The following is a 22,289-nucleotide window of genomic DNA, read 5'->3' on the forward strand; positions in this document are numbered from 1 at the left end:
GCTCAGAAAAACCTTTCCAGCAAGAGGAAAACCACTCCAGCCACCCAATGCCCAAAAAAAGGCAGAGAAGGATGCCACTGTTGTAAAGCCTTCTCTCCCAGTAAGTTTACATAGAAAAGTTGACAGTACTTAGACAAAACTGGGAAATGGCTTCTTTTCCTTCCCTTCTCCCCCCTCCAAGAGCTCTTTTTGCAGACTCAACATTTTCTCCTGCCAGCTCTGCAAGAAAACTTCTGGCAAACGCCATTGAAGGCTGCCAAAGTCCATCCCGTGTCTTCAGAAAAGGAAAGATCTAGTGTTTCAAATGCCTTTTAGACTGGCATGATTATCCCATTGAGGATTCCTGTTGAAGCCATTTGTAACCAAGTCAGCTCAAGCAGCTCAGCACTCACACCAAAACTGCTGCTGTGGAGCTGCCAGGGTTATCAGGGAGGAAAAATTTCCACTGGACCACCGCTCCTGAAGTCTTTGATATGATCAGCAACAAGTGACAGAATATTTAATGAGAAACAAGGAGCAAAGGAAGCATGGTTTCCTTAGCTCCTCAAAGACCAGGTAAATCCTTCAAAAAGTAAACCAGCCAAAAGGAGCTGAGGTCCAGGTGAGCCTTTGATGACAAGGGAGATTTTTCTTGGTTCAGTCCCACATTTCATAAAAACTCATCAATAAGCAGCATTACAAACTCCCACTCACCTGTTTCAAAGCCTGCTTATGTTCTCTGTCTGAAGTGGGGCCAATGTCACTGTGGTCAAGTAGTCATGGACAAAGGAAGTGAAGGAAGGCAAAACACAAGAGAAACACCTTTCTACACAATAGAAGAGCTGCAAAGAAACTCAAATTTTCTTTGCAAGTCACAGGCTGATTCTCTGTAACACATCATGATTTGGGAAAGACTCTATCTGCCAGCATTTCCAGTTAAGGAACCCATGGCAAAGGCAGCTACTGAATTAATTTACCATTCTGAAGACAATTCCTATGGCAACAGCCTTAAATTCAGCAATAGAAACTGTTTCAGACAGTGATAGTGAAATCCATGACACAGCCCCAGCTTGTCACAGAGCAGCACCTCTTTCTCTGTACATCTACTCAATTAATAAAGGATTGTCACAATCCACAACGACTTTTGTAACGAGTAAAAGAACTCAAAACCACACAATAGCTGGAATTATTAACACCTGTCTTTTGAAAAGTGACATTATGGAAGGCTGAATACCTTCACACACAGGAAACACCAAAGAAAGCAGACATAGAAAGAAAATGCAAATGAAAACTTTTATTCTGGTGAAGTGTCCAGTCGTACAAGTCTTTCAGAGCAAACAAGAGCAGCCTTCAGTGCTCATGGGGAAGGTGCTGTTGCTCAGCTGCCCAAACAATCCCATGTACAAAGTGAATGTCATGATTCTGAAATGTTACACCAAGTCGCAGGTCCCAGATGCCAAACCACAGTCCTGCTTGTGCATTTACACAATGGGAGTGAACCATGTTTAAGCCATGAGTAGTGACTTATTGAAATGGACACATTTGTCAGCTGTAAAGATGACTCAGGCTCAGTAGCCCCCTTCTCATTAAACCTCCTCCAGAAAAACTCTTCCATTGTCCAATAAAATTCCTTTAAGGGAAACAGAGGGAGGAAGGAATGGAAAATTCCAGGAATCCTAAATTAAGCCTTTGTGTGAACTCACACGAAGTTGACCTTTACCATTGGGGTCCAGCAATTCAAGTGCTGCTACTTCTGAAACCAGATTTTGGATATGAGATTCCTGGAGGATTTCATTCTCCCAAAGCAGCTGAATATTAACCAACTGCCACAGCTGAAGGGAGAAGGGTCTGAATCAAACTTTAATAATCCTGCCCCATTACAGTTGTGCTTTGTACACTGTTAGAATGAGGTAGGACAGAAAACTCATTGTTTTGGCACATGCTTGGGAAAAGTACATTATCCACTGTAGCCAAATAGTGGGGTTAAAATAGAAGAAAAATTTTTAAAGTTAAGTTTAAGCAATAATTTTACTACTCAGCATCCCCACAGCCTTACCTTAGGTGACTTTCAGAGCAGGTGACTCTGCTTACAGTATGACAATGTTGTCTGGCAGTGAGAAGTCACCCCAGAAGTTAGGAAGTCTCTCCATGGTTGAAAGAAAAAGAATCCAAGGGATGAGTTGGCTTCAGGCAGGCACTGCTACAAATACACTCCAGGGAGCAAGTGCCTCTGGGGAGATATTACATTAACAGATCTCTAGAGAAGGCACAGCTATTGATGAAGGGAAAAAAAGTTACTCCTCCCCTGAAAGAGGACTAAAAAAAGTTTAAAAATCCAAAGAACTCAAACCATGTGAGTTCCATTCTAAAGCAGGAAAAGAGGTAAGGAAAGGAAACAATGTCACAGCCTAGGCATCAATACAATTTGCAACTTTTTTCCAGACAACTCATCTTCTGTAAAGGATGTGTTATTGTTCTCAAAATTCCTAGAATCAATTGTTAAAGAGAGGACAAAAAACAAGGAAAAAAAAAGAGAGGAGGACTTCATGTGGTTCAGCAACAGAAAGCCACTCAATACTATTTACGGTAATGAACACCAAGAACTTTAATTAAAATGGAGTGAGCTAAATGGAGTGCATAAACGGTAGTAAGAAAAAATAAAAAATGAGGTAGGATATTAAAAATAAGTGACAATTAATATGAAAGAACAGCACATCATGAAAGATACCTGTAACAGCTATTTAACCACTCAGACTGACAGAGTAAATTACTTCAGCTGCTGAATTAACTGTGGATCAAATAATAAAATCAGAAAGTGATCTGAAACAGAACAACTTCAGCTAACATTCCAGTGAATAGTGTCAGAGTACAGCACAATTTTACACATTTAATAGGTTTGGTATTCCTTGCCTTTCAGCTGATTCAAAATAATTCATTGCAACTTATCACTTTTTGGGGTCTTTAGCAGGAAAGGTAAAGTGCATGTCACTAACCTTCAGTCCTAACATGAGATGAGCATCCTTGTGTTCTCCAAGAACTTGTTCTGCTCAGAAGTGCTATTAAAGGAAACAGGTGGGTTTAATTCAAGTTGCTGTATGGTTTAGCAGCAAATAAATAATCTGGTTTGCTACTGTTTTAAAAACCTTGTCAGGAGAACAAGAGACTGACCAGCGCAGTGATTGTCTGCTTAAACTGAATGTTTTTTGTGAATGCACAGATCTGTGTCAGAAATAAACTCCCTAAGCTTCAGTCTGATGGAAACTTGAAGGACAATACAGAATATTCACAGATCAAATACTTGCAAGTGAGGATGGATTGTTGATGTAAGGACACCTCTCACAGAATAAGCAATCCAGAAAAGTCTGGGAAGTGACTCGCTCTGCTGTGGGTTGTTTTGCAGCAGTCCTCAATCATAAACATGTTCAGGACTCATGGTCTAGATCCTATCCTCGGAAGTTTTAGAGCTTTTTCCATCTCATCATACAAGACTGGTACTCTGGAATCAAAAGGGAGACCAAGCAGCATGTATCAGAAGTAAATACTACATATTGCTGTCTTTCAGAGTGACAATGTACTTGTGTCACATGTGTTTCCAGTACAAAATGTTATCAGACTGCTCATCCTCATTTTACCACACAGGGAGCTCTCAAGCCCCAGCAGCCATAACTGAGAGAGTTAAGCTTGGATTATTGCAAAAGCAGCACAAAGCTGGCATTTTCATGCACGATCAGTATCAGCCTATCTTGCACTGAGCTTCGCACACCTTGGGCCCAGGGCAGTCTCTACTCAGGAAGCAGCAGGAGCACAGCATTGTTTCTTGGTCAGGAGTTTGAGGCAGTCCCTCCCTTATGGAAGAACAGCCTGTTGTTAACCCATCCTGCTGGGATACAGAGCTGCTCAGGAGGCTTGCAAGCTTCTAGAAGCACTGCAGCACACTTCCAGGAGCTGCTTATAGAAACTCTAACCCAGCTGTGCAAAGTTTAGGTTGTATAACTAAGACCACACCTGGAATCAAGAGTCAAAGCACTCCTCTCCAGTGCAGACATCCTGGAGAAATCTCACTGCTCCTGTGAGCCAGGTGAAACTCCCAGAGGGTGCTTTGCCCTTTCAGCCCTGCCTGGTCTAAAATACATGTAATAAAACGGAGAGGCCTTGAAGAGCAAACAGAGTCCACATCTCCATTCAGTGGCCATTACTCTCCAGTGTTATCTTTTAGTACAGACTAAGGAAAAAGGTTTCCTTCACCATCTAAACAGCCCCCCACATCCACCACAGGGAACTGACTGGAAAACAGCATTGCTGTAGCTAAGCCTGAAGCTATTCCTGCTTTACTCAAGAAGCAAAGCTCACCTAGCAATTTCTGTCCTTTCTGCAACCCAAAATGCTCAGACAAATACAAATACAGTCCAATCAGCATCAGTCCTTCCCCATCCTTTCAGCTGTGGCCCCAGCTCTAACACAATTTCAAGACACTAACCCTATTAGAAGCCAGAAAAGCTTTTACAGTACCTTGCCTCCCAGAGAGAGATTTAATTATGTTATCCCCTGGACTGTTTAGATGTTTCATAATAAATGGACTAAGGGAAGAAAGATTTACATTTTTCTTAAAAGCAGTTTTATAAACAGCTCTCCTGATTTTAATGTAGCTTTATTTAAGCATCTGAACATCAATTAATCCAGAGTCCAGTTAACATTGTTCATGGTTTCAGCATATTTAGTGTATATATATATATTTCATATTTTACATCTGATGAATAGAGCCACACTGTGCCTTATTGCCCCAACATCCATGGGATCACCACAAACCAGGTGATAAGCCAGGGCACTCACTGGCAGCTTGTCAGGAATCACTCTGGAGCTGGATGCAGCTTCCCCCTTTGTACACATGGGATGCCTCCAAACTTCTCATGCCCCAGCTTGCAGCACTGCACACCTTGGAGCCAACCTGTTGGTCTGATGCAGATTGTTACAATCAGGACCTGTAGGTCCAGGCACCTCCTCTTCCTTCTGATGGAAAAACGAAGACCTTTGTGTCCTGGAGGCATCTTAACCACCCCACCTTAAGGATGCAATGATCAGAAACTGTTACGCATTATCTACCTCCGCCAGCCCAGAAGGTTGAGGGGTTTTTTGTCAAATACCACCAAACAGGTTAAACTTGTTTCAGTAAAGGCTGCTCTGTTCCAGGAAGCCAGAAGGGATCAGTCCACAGAGGATTCTCATTCTCCTCCCTAACACTGAGGGAATGAAAAGGGAAGGAAGAAACAGGAGGACAAGGTTTCTTTTCCAGCACCAGGTTCAATCAGCATTAGCCTCTTATTTAGGTCAAGAGGTGTAACAGGAACTGACAGCTGTTAAAGTGAGGGGAACAACAGAAGAGAACAATCAAGCAGCTCTCTAGATTGCATCCATGAAAAACACTGGCAGAGCATCCAACCACTTAATTTAACAACTTAATTGTGGGGGAAGGCAGAATGGGGGACAAGAGGAAACCCAAATTTCCTCTCCAACCCCATGAGAGCCCCTGACACACTGGCCAGTTGTACATTTGTACTTGATATGCAACAAAATACTAGCAATTAAAAAGTAGCTTGGAACTAAAAGCAGAAGCAACTCGATGCTTCTGAGAGAGTAGATTAGACAGTCCAACTGCTTTTTATCCAGATCTCCCACTTGCACTATAACCATCCATTTCAGAACAGGCTAAAGCCCTGGAATTGTATCAGTTAGTGCCTCCAGGACATCAGCTGGAGAAGGATGCTGTGATCTACTCACCCGCACAAGTGACTTGAAATCATTACAGTAGTGCAATCTTAAAGGAGCAGATAGTTTGGCTCCTTCTCCAGGGGCAGAGAAGGTGGGGAGTGTGCAAAGGGGAAAGAAAATCAGTAAAAAAAAAAAGAAAATCCTGCCTTCAAGCAGCTGCGAGATGTTTTTCTCCCAAATCCTAATGCCAGCATCTAGACAAAATCAGCTGTCTGTGTCCTATCCCACCCCAACCTGGGGCCTCACTGACTGAGTCAGAGGGGAGCAGTACCAGCTGTCACAGAGATGGAGGTTCAAGAGGTTTCCTTGACTCTTGATCTTTGCCTGCAGGACACTGGATTCCTTTGGTCCCTGACACATATAAGCTCTATTAGGAGCAGTGCAGCAATCCCCACATTCGTTTTCTCCTCCATTCAAAGGTCACTTCTCACCAGCACCATCCACCTCACCCCAATTCCTGTCCAGAAGAAGACCAACACCTCTAATGCCCCCTGGGCCCTGCTCAGAGGCCAATTAATCTGTCTTGATCCTCATCCTGATCCCAAGCCTCCCCCATCCAGCATCTGAGGCAAGAAGCTGACTCATTCAGAGTCATGTTTGTCAAGGACTCCTTGGCCAGTTTTGATAGTGATTGGAGTGGAGAAAGGGGAGCATCTGGGTGAAAGGGGACTGAAATGGCCTTTTGCTTCCTTCTGGTTGATCAGAGGCTCTTCCCTTTTCTTGGGTGTTCAAGCTTGCTCTTTGTCTGCCCTCCACAGGCGCTCTTTGACTTCCAAGGGCAGGGTGTTGAACAGGTCCTCCTCCACCACGAGCCCGCTGCGTTTCAGCAGTGGGCACTCTCCCAGCTCCACAGGCAAGCACTCCAGGCGGTTCCCTCGCAGCTCTATCTGCGACAGATTCGTCAGCTCTCCCACCCGGGAGGGCAGTGACTGTAGCACGTTGTTTCCCAGGTTCAAGGTTCTCAGCTTCCTGCACTGGAATAGCTCTGGTGGGAGACTCTCAATCTGAAAAAAAAAGAAACCAATCATAGGCAAAGTCACCAGCAGACATGGACACACCTTCACAAGTGACCAACAAGCCAACATGAAGCTCCAAGGTTTACAGAGCCACGGTTTTCACTCATCCACTTCTCCCTCGAGTGAGTTCCTGCTTTCTGAGCTTCCTGCTTTGGGTTCTTCCAACACTATGATTGTATGGATTCCTCTTTCAGACACTGCACTGGTTACAAGAGATCACCAGCGATAGTGGCTAAAGCAGATATTGCCTCCAAGGTTAGAGGACCAGAAACCTGCTCACAGCTGGCCTATACTGTCACATGCTTTCATCTGTATTGGCTTCTTTCCATCCCAAATCCTTTATTCTGTCATTGAATCTTAGTTCCTTTGCTTTAAGAAGCCATTCTACAGTTGACATTACACTGAACAAAGACTGGATTTAATCAGGACTTCTGGTTGGGCTGTAAGGTGAGCACAGCCTACATGGGTAGAACCTTCCTGGCCCTGAGAACTGGAAATCTTCCATCATTTTTGTAGGGCTGTGAAATGTTCCAAAGATTTTCTAGGCTCCAAGTCACAGGGGCTTTTTACAGTGACAAAATACAAAAACAATGAAGCCACCAGCTCTTAGCTTTCCCAGCACCACCTTCAGGTAAACCATGAATCACTAATTTAACAAGGCTTATTTCTAGCAAATCCTTGTAATAGTCCAGTCCTCCCAAAGAATTTCTTTCTATGGCTAAGGTTTAGCAAACACTAGGCTAGGAACAAAATGCAACAACTCAGGATTCTCCCCTGAATACAAAGGCTCAGCTTGGAGGCTATTGTTTGCTTTTAAAAGCAAACGTGACTTTTCTAAAACCCAAATTATGTATTGTATCACTCATGGCTAAATTGGCCTGTAATCCATTCTGAACAAGGAGGAGTCTAAGGAAAAGCCAAGATGAAACCAAACCAATTAGAGACAATTCAATGCAGCCATTGTTACTGGTACTGGAGTGTTTTACAAACAGCAACATATCATCACAGACTCTTGAAAATAATACTTATTTGAGGGACAAGTATTAGTTTAGGAAGGAAGCAATATGTTGTAACAGCCTGCTTTCCAGAACGGGACAGTAGTGCCAGCCAGCTCCAGAAGTCTCTGTTTACTAAGACTGCTAAGCTAGGAGAGGACATTAGAGATAATCCCTGGCCTTAGGAAGTGCCAGTCTACCAGTTCTTGTATTTCTTGCTATCACCATTTACTGAGAATAACCAGGCTGTCAGAGCCCCAGTAATTCTGGCTTGCCCAGGTACCTGGAACAGGTTGGCTGTTCCATGTGGTCCTCACCACCTTTTGTTTCCGAACAAATGGGAGCAAAGGCTGCTTTAGCCCTACTGTTTCGTGGTTTTTTTTTTTCCAGAGAGAAATGGGTGGTGCCACACTGTGCTGCGGGAAATTGAACTGCCTCTAACTCCTTTCATCCAAGAAATGCTCCCCCCAAAACTGCAGAAAATACACTGCAGATTAACCCTTGGGAAGCTGTGCTAGGAAGGCTGCCAGAAGGCAAATGGTGCAGAATTATCTGAGCTCTGAACAGCAACACACCACAAAGTTTACCAGCGCTTCAGCCACCCACACAAACAGATGCACAACCCTTCAGTGCCAGGAAGCCCCAGTGAGCAGCTGTTCAGCTGGAATTGCTGAATGACTGCCCCTTGTCTGCCCCTACTCTGCAGAAGCACAAGCTTTTCAGACACTAATCTCAAAATATGGCTGGAGTTTTAGGAACCCTAATAGTGAAATGCATTAGCAATTAAATACTTGATTTGAGAACAGTTCTGTGAAAAGCAAAACCACATTCAAACTGTTCTGTGTCTCTCACAAGCAAATTGGCAGTGTTCAGGCAGAAACAGATCTTGCCAATCAAGGAAGGACCTTGATGTTTGACAGTGAAAACTAGCACTGCTCCAGGACAATTCTGCTTGGTCCCAGAAGAAACCAGAAGCACCTAATTATGTCTGTCTGCAATTTGTACTTATATTAGAGGCTCTTTCAACTTTGATAATGAACTCAAAGGGAAAAAGAGAGTCTCCCAGGAATTTGCAGACAAAATGAATGAAAGCTGCAGCTTTGTCAGACATGGTAAATGAAGTCTCCTTAGTCTTAAACAAAGGAACAAAAAACTAGACATGGATACAGTTTGCTTTAAGCAAATAAACACCCTCCAACACAAGCCAAGAAACAGCTTATGGTAATCAGGCAGCAGAGCACATTTGGTCACCCTCTGTAATCTGCCCTGCACTTAGAGTGAAACAAAAAGCACATGTTTACAAGACCAAACTATGGAACATCCCCTGCAAACTCCTTAGAGTACCAAAGTACTCCAAGGAAAGCTGTAAGCCAGACATGCATTGCCTATATGGTTGCTCCCATAGTGTACGTACATGTCTGAAGACAGGTTTAAGCACATAGTTTAAATTAAGACTACAGTTTCTCAGATCTCCATTTTAAGCCCAAAATCAATGTCAATGTCAATCTAGAGACTACATGTTTCCAATTGCAGAGAAACAACCGATTTGCAGGGTTTCTAAACAGCCTCTAACTGGCACTTGGAAGCAGTCTCACTTAAGAGAGGAAATGCAACAGAACAAGGACTCTTGGAAGACAGGCTTGCCCTGGAGCTATCTGCAATGTTTGGCCTTAGATAAACTCTTCTGAGAGATACAAAAGCAGTGCCAGTCGTATCCACAGACCATTGTAGCATGTTTAATCACACAGATAACAGAAGTGCCAGTGCCATTTCCTCTCACAGCAACTCAGCTCTTTGATCACTTACCCTGTTGGCTGTCACAGCCAGATTCTGCAGGTTTTGAAGAAGTCCAACGTCTGGCGGTATGAAAGTTAAGTTGTTGTGGCTGAGATCCAAGTACCGAAGTTTTCGGCAATAGAAGAGCTGGGTAGGGATCTTTTCTATCTTGTTACGGTTCAGGTAAAGGCGTTCTAAGTTGGTCAGGTTGCCTATCTGCATGGGGATGTAGGCAATGTGGTTGTACCACAATTTAAGGCAAGTGAGACGATGTAAGTGCTGGAAGCTGATGATTTCCTCAATGGTCTTTAGGTTGTTGTCCTTCAGGTCTATTTCCTGCAGATTGTGGAGGCTAAAGATAGAGTGAGGAATGCGTTCCAAGTCACACCGGATCAGCTCAAGCTCTGTCAGGTTGACCATCTTCTTAAGGCTGTTGAGGACAATGAGCTTGGTGCCCTCATTGTTGATGGAAAGCTTCTGAAGATGCACACCAACATCTGTCACCACCTGCGGCAGCTTGGTGAGGTTACTCTTCATCCTCAACACCTTCAACCTTTTCAGCTCCCTCAGTCCATCTATCACAATGTACCGGTTGTTTTCAGCGCTCAAATTCCCTGTCAGGTGAAGCTCCTCTAGTGTCTTCAGGCTATAAATCCAAAGAGGAATCTCCTTAATGTCTGTGAACTTGATGTGGAGAGATTTCAAATTCTCCCTCAAGAAGGCAAGGGCTGGGGCCTCAATTTTGGCAGCTGTGTGGTAGAGCCACAGTTCCTTAAGGCTGGTGAGCTGAGCAATGCTGGGGGGAATAGTGACATCAGGGATAAGCTCCAGCTTCAAGACCTCCAACTCAATGAGGTCAAAGACTGTGTCAGGAATGCCACTCAACATGAAAAGATGCAATTCCAGCTTATCCTGAGAGTTTTTGGTGATCCTCTGGCGTAGTTTCTCCAAAGTCCACTCATTGTTGAGGTTCAGCTGCCGCAATTTGTTCTCACTCACCTCTGACAGAAAGACAGCAAAGCGCTTGGAGTAGAGGGGGTCGTACTGGTCGATGAGATGGAGCATAAAAGCAAAGTCATTTTTCACATCAGGGATGTCACTGTAACTGCTCTCCTCCCGGATGGACTCAAAGGAGTATTTCTTGAGAGATCGCCTCAACATCCACCACAGCGTGTACATGCAGATCAAACCATAGAAAATCACCAGACTGATGTAGAAAGAAGCCAAGATTTTGAAGAGAGTGGCCAAAGGATGAGCACAGCGGTACATCCTGTAGCCAGTCAAGCTCTCAATGTCCACTTTACAATCTACATCAAATGTTATGCTGTTGACATAGTACACAGTATAGCAAATTATCAGAATGAACTTGATTACTTTGATTATAGTCTGTCTCATGTACAGGCGATAAACTATGTCTCCCTCTTCCACATGAGTACGGAACTTTTTCACTTTCTCAAAGAGTGCTTTGGCTTGCTCACCTTCCTTTTTGTCCAAGACACCAGTCTCAGACCTGTCCACAATCCCTTGCTCAATTCGAGACTTTGTTCTCTGCAGCATGGGAACAGTGGCTTCCACATCCTCACTGACTGTGGAGGATTTCTTGTCCATGGAGCCATTCATTTTTCCAAATGCTGGTTTGGTATCACTCTCTTCCACCACTGTCTCAGACAATGCTCTCGTTGTCCATGGAGAGTCAAAACACTTAAGCAAAATAGACACAAAATGCTCCAGCTTGGAGCTGGTCCTTGGGAACTTGAACCAGAAGTTGCTACAAGCTAGAAAGATGAGGGTATGTAGCAGCACTAGATAAGGAAAATACTTGGCAAACCAGTGAAGACGGTTCTCATAACACACCGCATCCACATAGTTGTACTGGTGCCGGTCCAGATCATATCGGATCCCTGTAGGCCCAGAATCAGCAGAGGGAACAAGACTAGTGTTGTAGTAGGTACGCTCTGGGGCTGCTGCTGTCCATCCCCTGACAGAGTCATTGCAAGAGTCTTTGGTAACCCATTTACAGGGCAAACAAATCATTTTGTCCTGGGTGACCTGCAGCGTCCCTCCGAACACGGCGATCATCAGCATCACTATGGAAATGTAGTCCGTGAAGACGTCCCACCACGGCTTCAGGATGCGATAGGCTGGCTGAGTATCAGCGAAGTAGCGCAGCTCGGTGACTGGAATCATGATTCACCTGGAAGCAAACCAGAAACAGCTTAAAGGGTTTTGTTCTGCTCTTCAAGAGGGCATGAGAAAACACATGTTAAGTGCTGGCATTGCAAAATTGAGATTAGCCAAGATGCAATTTCAAGTAACTGTGAGACAAATGAATGAGGCTGCTTGTGAGTCATTTGTTGCAGCCCAGGCAGTGAAGTTTGTTCAGCCTTCACTGACAGACAAATTGTCATAAAACCTCAGAACTGGTACTTATTGCTAACAGTCTGTGGGATAAAAGGCACTTAAAGAAAGCTCACAGGGCAAATTTAACTCCCTTGACCAGACCAGTATTTGGAAATTTCCTGTTTTATCTAGGGATTTTATTTCAGGGATGAAGAATTTGTCAGCACTGTTAGAAGTGATAAAATCTACACACAGAGCATATTCATCATTGCCTTGTTACTCCTTCTACATAAAATTCTGCATATGTCTGGTTCTTAGACTGAAGGGCCAAGGAAAACGATCTACATACAATACAGTTATGTTTCCTATAACCACTTCACTAAGGCAACTCATTATGACATTCATAAAGTAAGCTGGAAGAGAGAACAAACATTGCTCAATTATCATGACTTTTCCAAGTAAGTAATTTTGGCTTCCCTCCTGTTAATTCTCCAAGGAAAGATTAGCTACTTGCCTTCTGATAAATTCAGTACTGAAATACTGTAGCAGCTGGGTTTTTGCCTTACTTCAGAAACAGAGAAAGGAGGAAATATTCTTAAAATTATTTGCTTCACCTAGAGTTCATCCCAGCTGGGATTTAAGTGTCACAAAGGGAACCAAAAGATTCTGGGAAGCACAGGCCTGATGGCAGTGCTTGTTCTGTCCTTCAGACTTGCAGATGGAACTTCGAACATGCTCTTCAACAAGCCATAGAAAGCCCCAAAGTATGACTGATCCATTGATAATGGATAAATCACAAATTTTCTCTATTTGACAGGCAACACAGAAGAACATGGAGTCACTAACTCATTCTAATGATGGTGAAAAAACCCACACTTGTGGTAATACCACAAGTTCAGGAGCAAGACAAGCACTAATCTTACAGTTATTTTGAAACTCACACAATTCAAGTATAAAGAAGAACGCAAAAATTCAATAATGTTACCCAAAGCCATAAGATTTCATTTGCACAGACAGTCCAACAAGTCCAGGGGAGCTGAAAACTCAATATCACTGGCTGGGACAAAGCCTTCTGTGACAGGGGGAGTGCCCTACCTGCTTTGGTAGAATTCAAGTTTTTATTTAAAATTAACTTCAGTCACTGAATTGCAAAGACAGCCATTCCTAACACAAACTCAAAAAGCACCACATTCCCTAGAGACACTAAATACAGAACTCTATTCTTCGGTTTGCTGTTTACAACAATAAACAGTCCAATGACAGCTTTGGCTCAGTGCTGCTTGGGAAGGTTTCAAGCAACTACAGGTGGTAGATTGATAGCTCAAAACCATTCCTCAAGTAATGTTTTTCCTGCTGCCCATCCAGGTCCAACACTACATTAGTCCATCACAAAAGACAGACTGGGGAATTGCCACCTTTTTTTTTTTTAGTGCGTAATTTTGAGAGAAAAAGTGGCACTACCATCTAGTGAATTTGTCTAGAAATCTCTGAATTTTTCTAGAAATTCAGTAAAACAATGAACAGCAAATCTATTAATGATCAACCAGTAAAGTCACAAACAAGGGATGAAAACAGCCATCTAGAGCACAGTCAGGGGAAAAAAATGTCCTGTAGGACTGCAGAGCCCCTGAGAAGTGGCTGACACACCTAAGCAGAAAGAATTGCACTAAACAAGGCAGGAGAATTGTGCATCCACAGGGGAGGGAGCAGGCAAAGCTGAACTTCTGGACAGCAGCTGAGCAGCCAGAGAAGAGTGACAAGGTTTTCAAAGCCTCTCTCCCAGCCCTGTGACTACCTTGCTGCAAGCCCTAGGCAAGGCATTTCAGCTTCCTCTTCAGAATATATCTTCCTCAAAGAGGGGAGAGCCCATGTGCGAGATACATTTTGGAAAATCTGTCTGTGAGTACTACAGAAATAACTACAGGATAAAGCAGGGTACAGAAGCTCTTTCTGCACACCAGAACAACTGAAATGAATCCAGCAGTTAAACAGCTATTCATGAAAGAACCTACTCCTTCTACTCCATACCAAAGGGGAAAAATGTTTATCTCTTTCCTCTTGCCTTGATACCACTTCTCCTCAAAGATCCTTCCTGCTTCCTCCTTCATCCCTCTTGGTAGAGAAACTTGTAGTATCAGATCCTTCTTAGTAGGACTATGAAACTAGAGGACTATGACCTCTTCAGGAACTGGGGTCTCACAACATTTGCAAACATGAGTTGTAGTGCTGGGTTTATTCATTTTGCTCAATCCAGAAAACACCTAAATTCTTTCTTGTAAGAAATGAACCTTTTACTCACTTTGATTTGTAGCTCAGGACACATAGGAAGGAAACCAAAAAGAGATTAGCACAGCTGGCTCCCTAATTTTGCTTACCAGTTACGTGTGGTAGGAAATCCCCCTTTACACTGCGCACTTACAAGACAGCTAAAAAAGAAATCACAAGCATCTCTTGAGAACCTATTATAGTTCAGTGTCAGCAATTAGTAGGGTGGAGCAGGAAATCTCCTGCCTCCCAGGAACAATGACAGGGGCACAAGAGGAAGAAAAGAACATTGACAGCAAATTCCCACTTCTGGAAGCAGTGGAGACACCATTCGAGTCCAAAAGAGGAACAATAAAACTAGGGTCCACCTTTGCAGGAGCTGGAATTTGCTATGTCTTATCTAACCTTATTCCAAGCATCTGCAGTAAAATAGAAATGTAGCCAGCAAAAACTTGAAAAAGTATATTGGGAAAGTCACATCCCTCCTCACCCAGATTCCCTGTGCACACAATCCAATTCTAATTCTAATGATGGTTCTACAGGATCTTGTCATCAAATGTCATCTTTATTTTGCAAACTCCATCTTGTAATCATTTTAGAACAACTCTTGTTGCAACAATTCTCCATGCTGGATTAGTGCAGTTTTGCTGCTGGGGTGGATAACAACAGCAGACTACAAGTCAGATTCTCAGGGGTCATCTCTGTCACTTGATTCTCCCATGCACAGAAGGATTCTTCCCACAAGGACTGGGATTTCCACCACTCTGTAGGAAGAAAACATGCAGGTAGCTGGAACACCAACTCTCCCAACACAGGCAGTAGAACAAAGGGATTTACACGGAGAGTATCATTCTGGCATAGGACTGGGAGCAATCCTTACGTGAAGAAAGCTGGTCAGAAATATTTATCTCCCTTCTGACCAAAAGCAGACCAATATCCCCAGGACCAGCACACAGGAGATTTCAAGCTTCTGCTCTTTTTAAGAGTTGAATTCCAGGACTTTGTCAGCAGCAAAATATTCACTTTGAAGAAGCTTTATTTGCTCAGTCACTTCTATCACACAGCCTCACCAAGGGCTAAGCACAGAACACCTGAACTGAGTTTATGGACAGGAACTGCTATGGAAAAGGAAGTTCAGTGTCAGAGCAGTGTTGGTGAAGAAGGATCCAAGCTCCTTAGCTTATACTTCAAATTGCAGAACCTTCCAGCTGGAGCTCAGGAACAGGCAGTGTAGTTACCTCTGCCACGGGGAAGTCATCAATACTGAGATTTTGAAAGAGTGCTTAAGTTAAAGGACAAGTTGACTTCACTAAACTTGCATAAGCTGATACATCAAAACTTCTCTGTCTAAACTCCTGTCAACTTATCAGACACATAAGAAAGTAAGTTTTCCAAGGGTACAATTAAATAGACAGGCTTTGGAAAGGGGTCAAAGGGGAGAAATCTTACAGTCAGCTGTCCCAAAGATGTTTCAAGCTTTGCACTCCACAGACCTTTCCTTGCTACCACACAGTCCCTAAGCAGTCCCTCATCCCCTGCCCCCTCAGAAATTACTTTACATTGGAGGGTTTCAGCTACACCAAGCAACACTACTTTGAGTTTTTTTATATCTAATATAGAACCAACTCAGGACAGTTTAGAGTGGCAACATCTGAGACTGTTCAGCAAAAGATCTGTATGCTGAACCCTCACTGTCATACAACAGGATCAATCCAGCCTAGATAAATATGCTCCAGAAATATTTACGCATTCCATGTTTGGCTACTACATACCTCTTCAGGGTCTGCAAATTCACCTTCCCTTGGTGGGATCCAGATTTGCATCCCACCAAGGACCATTCCTCCCTCAGCCTGTTGGGCACAAGCCTACAGCCTCCCCACTAATGCTGAACAGGCCGACCCAAGTAAAGGAACAGCAGTTCCAGACTTATATAACCAGCCTGCCAAACCTACCCAGCCTTCAGCCAACCATAAGCATCACCAAGTACTAATCCTATGTTTTACCAAACACACCTGGAGGAGAAAGATAATCACTCATGTTGGAAAAACAGGGACATTCTGAACAAACCACACCTACACAGTAAAACCAGTCAGAAACAAGATTAAACGAATCTAACTGACAAATATCATAAAAGCAGCAAGTAACTTCTTAAAGGCTGACAGACCTGAGAGCATGAACACTTCCCACAAACCACAGTTATTAACACAGTAACTAGTCTGTCGTTTAGACAGTTCCTCTATCCAAAACCATTTAATTTCAAAAACTGAAGACTGACCTATTGTCAACAGACACCTAGCTGAACAGTGCTTCAAATTCCTGCCTGCAGCTGCTGGCCAGCACATCCAGCTCAGGACAGAGTGAACAGAAACAACATCACTGCTCTGTTTCACTGGCCAGTTTGTCAGCTTGATTCATCATTGCTGAATACTTTATACAGCCTCCTCTTTTCTGTTGGCCATTCTGCTTCTTACAAAGCTAGTGGCCAAAAAGCACTTATATGCACAACCTCAGGACACACACAAGCATGCACAAACCTCCTTGATTTGAAGAAAATTCTCACCTTTAGTCGCATGTAGCTTTCAAGTGAATCAGTATCACAAAACAGTTCTTACAGGGTAAGTAGACATGGATGAATTTTATGTTGAATCTTGCAACCCTTTAGTTTCATCTACACCTACTTTTAACTACCAGTTGATTTCATTTTAAGATTGTGGACTGCAAAGCACAAGTCAAGTGACTGAATTCTGCTGATAGAATTTCTTACCTCTCAGAAGCCCAGAGAAAGAGGGAGTTGTTCAGGTGCTGACAACATCAGAGGTGGATAAAGGAAATAAAAGCCTTGATGCTTTCAATACTACAGCCCTGATTATTAACGAGCTACAACACGTTACAGTAAGTTTTCAACAGAGCAGAGCTTCACTCCTCAGCAAGCTGCCACCTGAAATCCTAAAGAAAGGCATGACACAGAGCTCTTTGTTCAAAAATCAGGAAATGCAAGAGCTTACTGGGCAGAAATGGGACTGGGAATTTATGTTTCTCCTCCCCCATGTTTATTAGGTCCAGAATTAAGAGGGGAAAAAAAAGGAGGCTGAAAACAGAGCTGCTTTCAGGCACCCCTCAGAAAACCTTCTAAGCTCAAGGACAGCCATGTGATCAACTGGAAAAGCCCAAGACATGAGATGGGAGAATTCAAGTTGTTTTGTCCTTTGCTGCTTAGTACAAAACAGCAGTGAAGCCAGATGACAAAGCCCTAAATAACCATTATCCCTGTATCAGGCCCCATCCACTTTACAAAGATAAATCCCTCCTGTGGGACAAAACATCTTCTGAGGCAGAGAAGTGAAGATGATCACTAGATGATCTTTAAGGTCCTTTCTAACCCAAACCACTCTGTGATTCCATGTCAAGTTAAAAGGATCATTTATCATTTAGACAAGGAGAGTGATGGAACAGCAGCTGCCAGAACTTACACTCCTTTCTCAGTAAACAGGCAGTGAACCCAACACTGAGAGCAGGGTAAGGTGGTTTTCACAATGTTCAGCCCCACCCAAGCCACAGCAAGATGAAGTGGCTCCACTGCATCACATTGTCTTTACTGAAGTTCATTAAAAAGAATAATCCACCTACAATGGGGGTAGTATTTTATCATCTTTACAGCTATCCATTTGTTGTCTCTTTCTGTCAGATCCAAGACTGTCAGACTTTAGTGCAACAGCTCCTGTTTACCATCACACAACCACACGTGTCCTGACAAGTACAGGGAAGAACAGCTGCCCCACCAGAACAATCCATGCTAGACTTGGCTTGGCCTGACGCATTTTCTGCCTCCTGACAGTGTTTTGCCCCATCTGAGCACAGTCTGCAGTTACCGGTATCACTGACACTTGAGGCAGGGACTGTGTGCTGGTGTTTTAAATTTAAGTGCCATCAGATGACTTGTATCATTAATGTAAACCAGACTAAAATGCCTGTGTCAGCTTATAAATTATGAATGTACATGGCCACAGGCTTCCTATCCAAAATTAATTTTCTCTTTGCCACAAGAAAAATACTTCAAGGACAGAGCATTGAAGCCATCTTGGAAAAGAATGACGGACTTCTTCCAAAAGGACACAATGAAGCAGTCCCTCATGCTGCCTAATACAAGTGAATGAATTAATTCTGTTAGTAACTACTCAAGAAAGCCAGAACAGCTCCAAGCACCTCACCAGATGCAGGAGAGGGCTCTTCAGCACTTAACTCCAGCACCAAGAGCTGGAGCAACCAGCTATTCTCAGTTCTCCGTGGGAAGGGTAGACAGAGCAGAGCTTTGGCATAACCAACAACAGATAAGAAATCAACACTAAATTCAAAGTGAGCAGAAGTGAGGATAACTTAATTCATTGTTGACAGACTGCCACAACATGCACGAATCCCTGGGCGTTACCACAGCTATATTCAAGCTCCAAGAGATGAGCCAGTCAGGATGAAAGACAACACAGACAAGAGCAACACAAAACAATTAAGATATCAACTATCACCACACTAATATTTTGCCTCAGTCTGAGCAAAGAGAAGCAAGTACCTTTTTATACATTCCCTATAGGGCTTGCCCTCAGGACCACCAGCCCCAAAACTGTGACTTCCAGCTCAGAACATTTTCTGACTGTATTAATTAATAAAGAACAGACCACCTCACCCTGCATCATCAAGGCCTGATACAACCACAGCTCTAAAGGAGAGCCTGTTAACTGGTCCAGCACACATCTTTATTGTGCACAGAAGTAGGCTGAAGCTCCAGGAGCAGCAGTCACCAGAGGAGCTTTGTGTATTGTCAAGGTAATTTTATAGCAGAAGTTAACAATGTTCGGTACACAAGGTGAGGGCAGCACTGTTACTTCAGCAAGGGGGTCAGGACTGAATAGCTTTTAGTTTCAAAAACAGTTTCACAGCAACAGGAAGGGCAGATATAACCCAGCTATAGGAACTGGATTTCTAGTAGCAATACAAGATACACATACCACTTCAGCTGTTTAAGAAAAAAGCTGCTTGGAAGCATTCAAGATACACTCTCCAAAGCACGTGGACTGCTGAATGCCTGTTCATTATTAGTGCGCCTATCCTAAACCGAGGCTGGGTTTGAAAACACTTGTAAAAATGCATAAAGGGAGACTCACTACACTGTAGCTTAAGACTGAATTTTAACCATTACCAAAACAATAGTTGTGCACACTCCTCCTCACTTTAATGAGCTCCACACGAAAATCCTAATAAACCCTTTGCCAGCACCACTCACCAGATAGTGCCCCTTTATTTTATGAGATACCAGTTAAGCTCAAATACAAAAAGACTTGCTTCTAAAGTACTCTAATGAACAAAAACCTTCTTTAGTATGTGAAAAAAACACATAAAGGCTTCTAAAAAGCCTGCTCTAATCACACAGCAATAATTTGATACATGATCTCCAGTGCTTATTTAATTTTTTTTAATACCATCAGGGACCCCCAAAGCACAGACCATCTCTCTGACTGCCTGCAGCAGTTACTAGAATGTAACCAGCTTCAGGCACTCACATCTCAAGCATGGCAATATTAGCTTTTAACATATGGCTTCTGGCATGCTTTAAGGAAATATTTATGCATGTTGTCTTTGACCTACAAGAATTAAAGGAGTTTTCAAATACCATGACAAGGGGAAAAAAAAAAACCAAACAAAAACACCAAGAAAAGTCAATGAACTGCCAGAATACCATACATACCATGCCTTAGGGGTTTCTTCTATTCTGGAATCAACACACTGCACATCCCTGCTCTGAACACAGCCAAGCTGGACAGAATTTCCCATCTGGAAGATGGGCACAGAATTCTGAAATCCCTTGAATAACTGTGACAGTGCAGAACCAAGGAAGCTGGGAGATTCCTACAACTAGTTTGTTTTCTGCCATTGCCTAACTGCCACCCACACACATGGCTGTGAGTGCTGGGAAAAACTGTCTGGAAATGCCTATAGAGGAGGACAAACATCACCCCCTGGGAAATGGAAATGCACTCACCAAACCTAACAGCTCTTCCTATTTCTCAGCTGCATTCCCTTCAGGCAGCAGTCACCAAAACATTTACTGGGCAGCCTCTGTATTTACTGTTATATGCAGTGAGAAGTCAGGGTTTACATGGCTAAGAGTTAGTTTTATAGGTGACTATATACAGTTATATTCTAGTTTGGACAAGGCTCAGTTCCTTTGTCATCTCCAAGCTGGCTAAGGGCTCCCAGAATTTAATTAACACCACCACAATTAAATACCACCACTCTCCCCACCAGTGGGGACCAAGAGGGCTGACCAACCACCTTTCCTCCATATCAGTTCTCATGCACTGTGCTTTCCATCTATGTTTAAGCAGGACCCTGGTGGTTTTATTTTTTATTTTTTTTTGGCTTGACCACTCAGAGCTGGCCCAGAGCCCTCACCTTGCAGCAGTTCTGCTATCTGCACGTCAGTTCTCTGTGCTGGAAGTGGCTGATATTCCTACGTGCCGGATCCCAAGCGAGTGCTGAAGCGCTGCACTCCCCACAAGCCATGGGAACAGTTTCCCTGAAATGAAAAACCGATTATCAGCAAAAAAAGAGGGGATCGAGTTCGAGTTCAGAGAGGGACGTGTAAAAGTTCAGCAAACAGTATCTAAGAAGCAACAAACAATTCAGAGGGTCACTGGGAGCCAGAAAGAGACATGCTGATACCTAGAAACATAGCAAGAACACTAGGAGCCAAGCAGAACTCTTAGCAGGAAGGAATTTCCCGGATCTGCTATTCTAACAGAAGTTACCAAAAAGCAGGCATTGCAGACCCAGCCAAAAGAGATGCTGAATACCAATATCACAACTAAGCCTACACAAGTAGAGACAGAACAACAAATCACTGTCAGACAGGGAAAGGGATGACTTTACTGCCTATTTTCTAGTCTGAAAAGTCTGATTCATTTTAAATGTTACTATCAGGAGTATCAGAAAGCATAGATCACACTCCTAACTACTCCAGATTCAAGCAACTGCCCCCTTCCCTCACAACATGGATCTTCTTGAAGTAGAAGCAATTTAGCATCATCAACAAAAATTACAACAGGGCTGGGTTGTTTTTTTTTCCTTGCTTCCTGCATGTCAGCACGGGGCATGGGAAAACAGGCAAGGGAGCAGATCCTTAGAGGGATCTCCCAAGCATCCAGCCTCACAGCCATGTAGGAGAGGACTGCAGAACATCGGAGAGCATTCTCAACAACAGGAAAAAATTAAAAAGAAGCGACATCAGTGTGAGAAAGTCCAACCCCATAATGCTAAAGAAGTCCGAGGGTTCATTCCTCTCGATCCCAAAGTTACTATTAGGGCTGACAGATTTTGAAGCAACACCCTGGAAACCAAAGCTATTGCATTTTAGCCGTACCACAGTGCCGCAAAGGCAGCAGCACTAGGAGAGGACTCTCTGACCTTCTCCCCGCTCCAGGCAATGGGCACCAGCCTCAACCCAGCACACCTCGGCAGCAGCCCCACCACTACACCACGGCTTTCCGGACACAGAAAGAAACATCCTCTGGGAGATATAAATAAATCCCACCGCGCTTCCGTCCGCAGGTAACAAACAGCGGAGTCCTCCCCTCGCTGGGGGAACACTGCGCACACCCCGGCCCTGCCCTACCCCACAGACGGGGCGCGGACCCCCCTGCCCCGGGTGGTGTGAGACCACGGACAGCGGGACACGGAGGAACCGAGTCGCTGCCGAATTACTCAGCAAATCCCTCCCGCTCGCCGCTTCCGAGCCCCCTCAGCCAAGCCCCCCCGACCCGGCGTCCCACCCCATCCCCTCCGGGACACCACCCCACAGGGGGACACGTCCCCACAGCCCGCCCGTGGCGTGAGGGGAGTGCGGCACACCCACCTGCCCGCCGCGGCCGTGAGGGGAACCCACCACACCCACCTGCCTACGGCGCCCACCCTCCCTCACGCCGCTCCGGCGCCTTTTGTCCGCCCTGCCCGCAGCGGCCCCACCCCGGATCTGACCTCACCCGGCCGGCACTGCTACCATCGCCCGTCCCGCCGCCATCTTGGGGGTGGGCACGGCGACACGGGCCCAGCGCCATCTTTGTGCAGGGCGCGCTCCATAGGGGGCGGGTGGGAGGGGGAGAGT

General features: G+C 44.1%; 1 protein-coding gene across 6 annotated transcripts; it reads right to left on the reverse strand.

The window, feature by feature from the left end:
• Positions 1-1,258: 1,258 nt before the first annotated feature.
• Positions 1,259-22,244, reverse strand: LRRC8A (leucine rich repeat containing 8 VRAC subunit A). 6 transcript variants are annotated; one of them, XM_058853796.1, is made up of 4 exons: positions 22,163-22,244; positions 20,582-20,705; positions 9,563-11,726; positions 1,259-6,749 (listed from the first exon to the last, which is right to left on the reverse strand). In XM_058853796.1, the coding sequence occupies exons 3-4, from the start codon at positions 11,717-11,719 to the stop codon at positions 6,474-6,476; spliced, it is 2,433 nt and encodes an 810-aa protein (XP_058709779.1). In that variant the 5' UTR covers positions 11,720-11,726; positions 20,582-20,705; positions 22,163-22,244; the 3' UTR covers positions 1,259-6,473. The 6 variants fall into 6 exon arrangements, with proteins under 6 accessions (XP_058709779.1, XP_058709777.1, XP_058709776.1 ...); XM_058853794.1 differs by lacking the exon at positions 22,163-22,244 and adding an exon at positions 22,080-22,145; XM_058853793.1 differs by lacking the exon at positions 22,163-22,244 and adding an exon at positions 22,041-22,127.
• Positions 22,245-22,289: the final 45 nt, after the last annotated feature.

This window comes from Poecile atricapillus, chromosome 20 (assembly GCF_030490865.1).
Source record: "Poecile atricapillus isolate bPoeAtr1 chromosome 20, bPoeAtr1.hap1, whole genome shotgun sequence".
Classification (NCBI taxonomy): Eukaryota; Metazoa; Chordata; class Aves; order Passeriformes; family Paridae; genus Poecile; species Poecile atricapillus.

Coding starts and splice junctions, on each gene's coding strand:
- LRRC8A (XM_058853796.1), bottom strand. CDS start 11,719: ATGATTCCAGTCACCGAGCTGCGCTACTTCGCTGATACTCAGCCAGCC. Junction 6,750..9,562: donor TGGCTGTGACAGCCAACAGG/GTAAGTGATCAA, acceptor TTTTTTTTTCAG/ATTGAGAGTCTCCCACCAGA.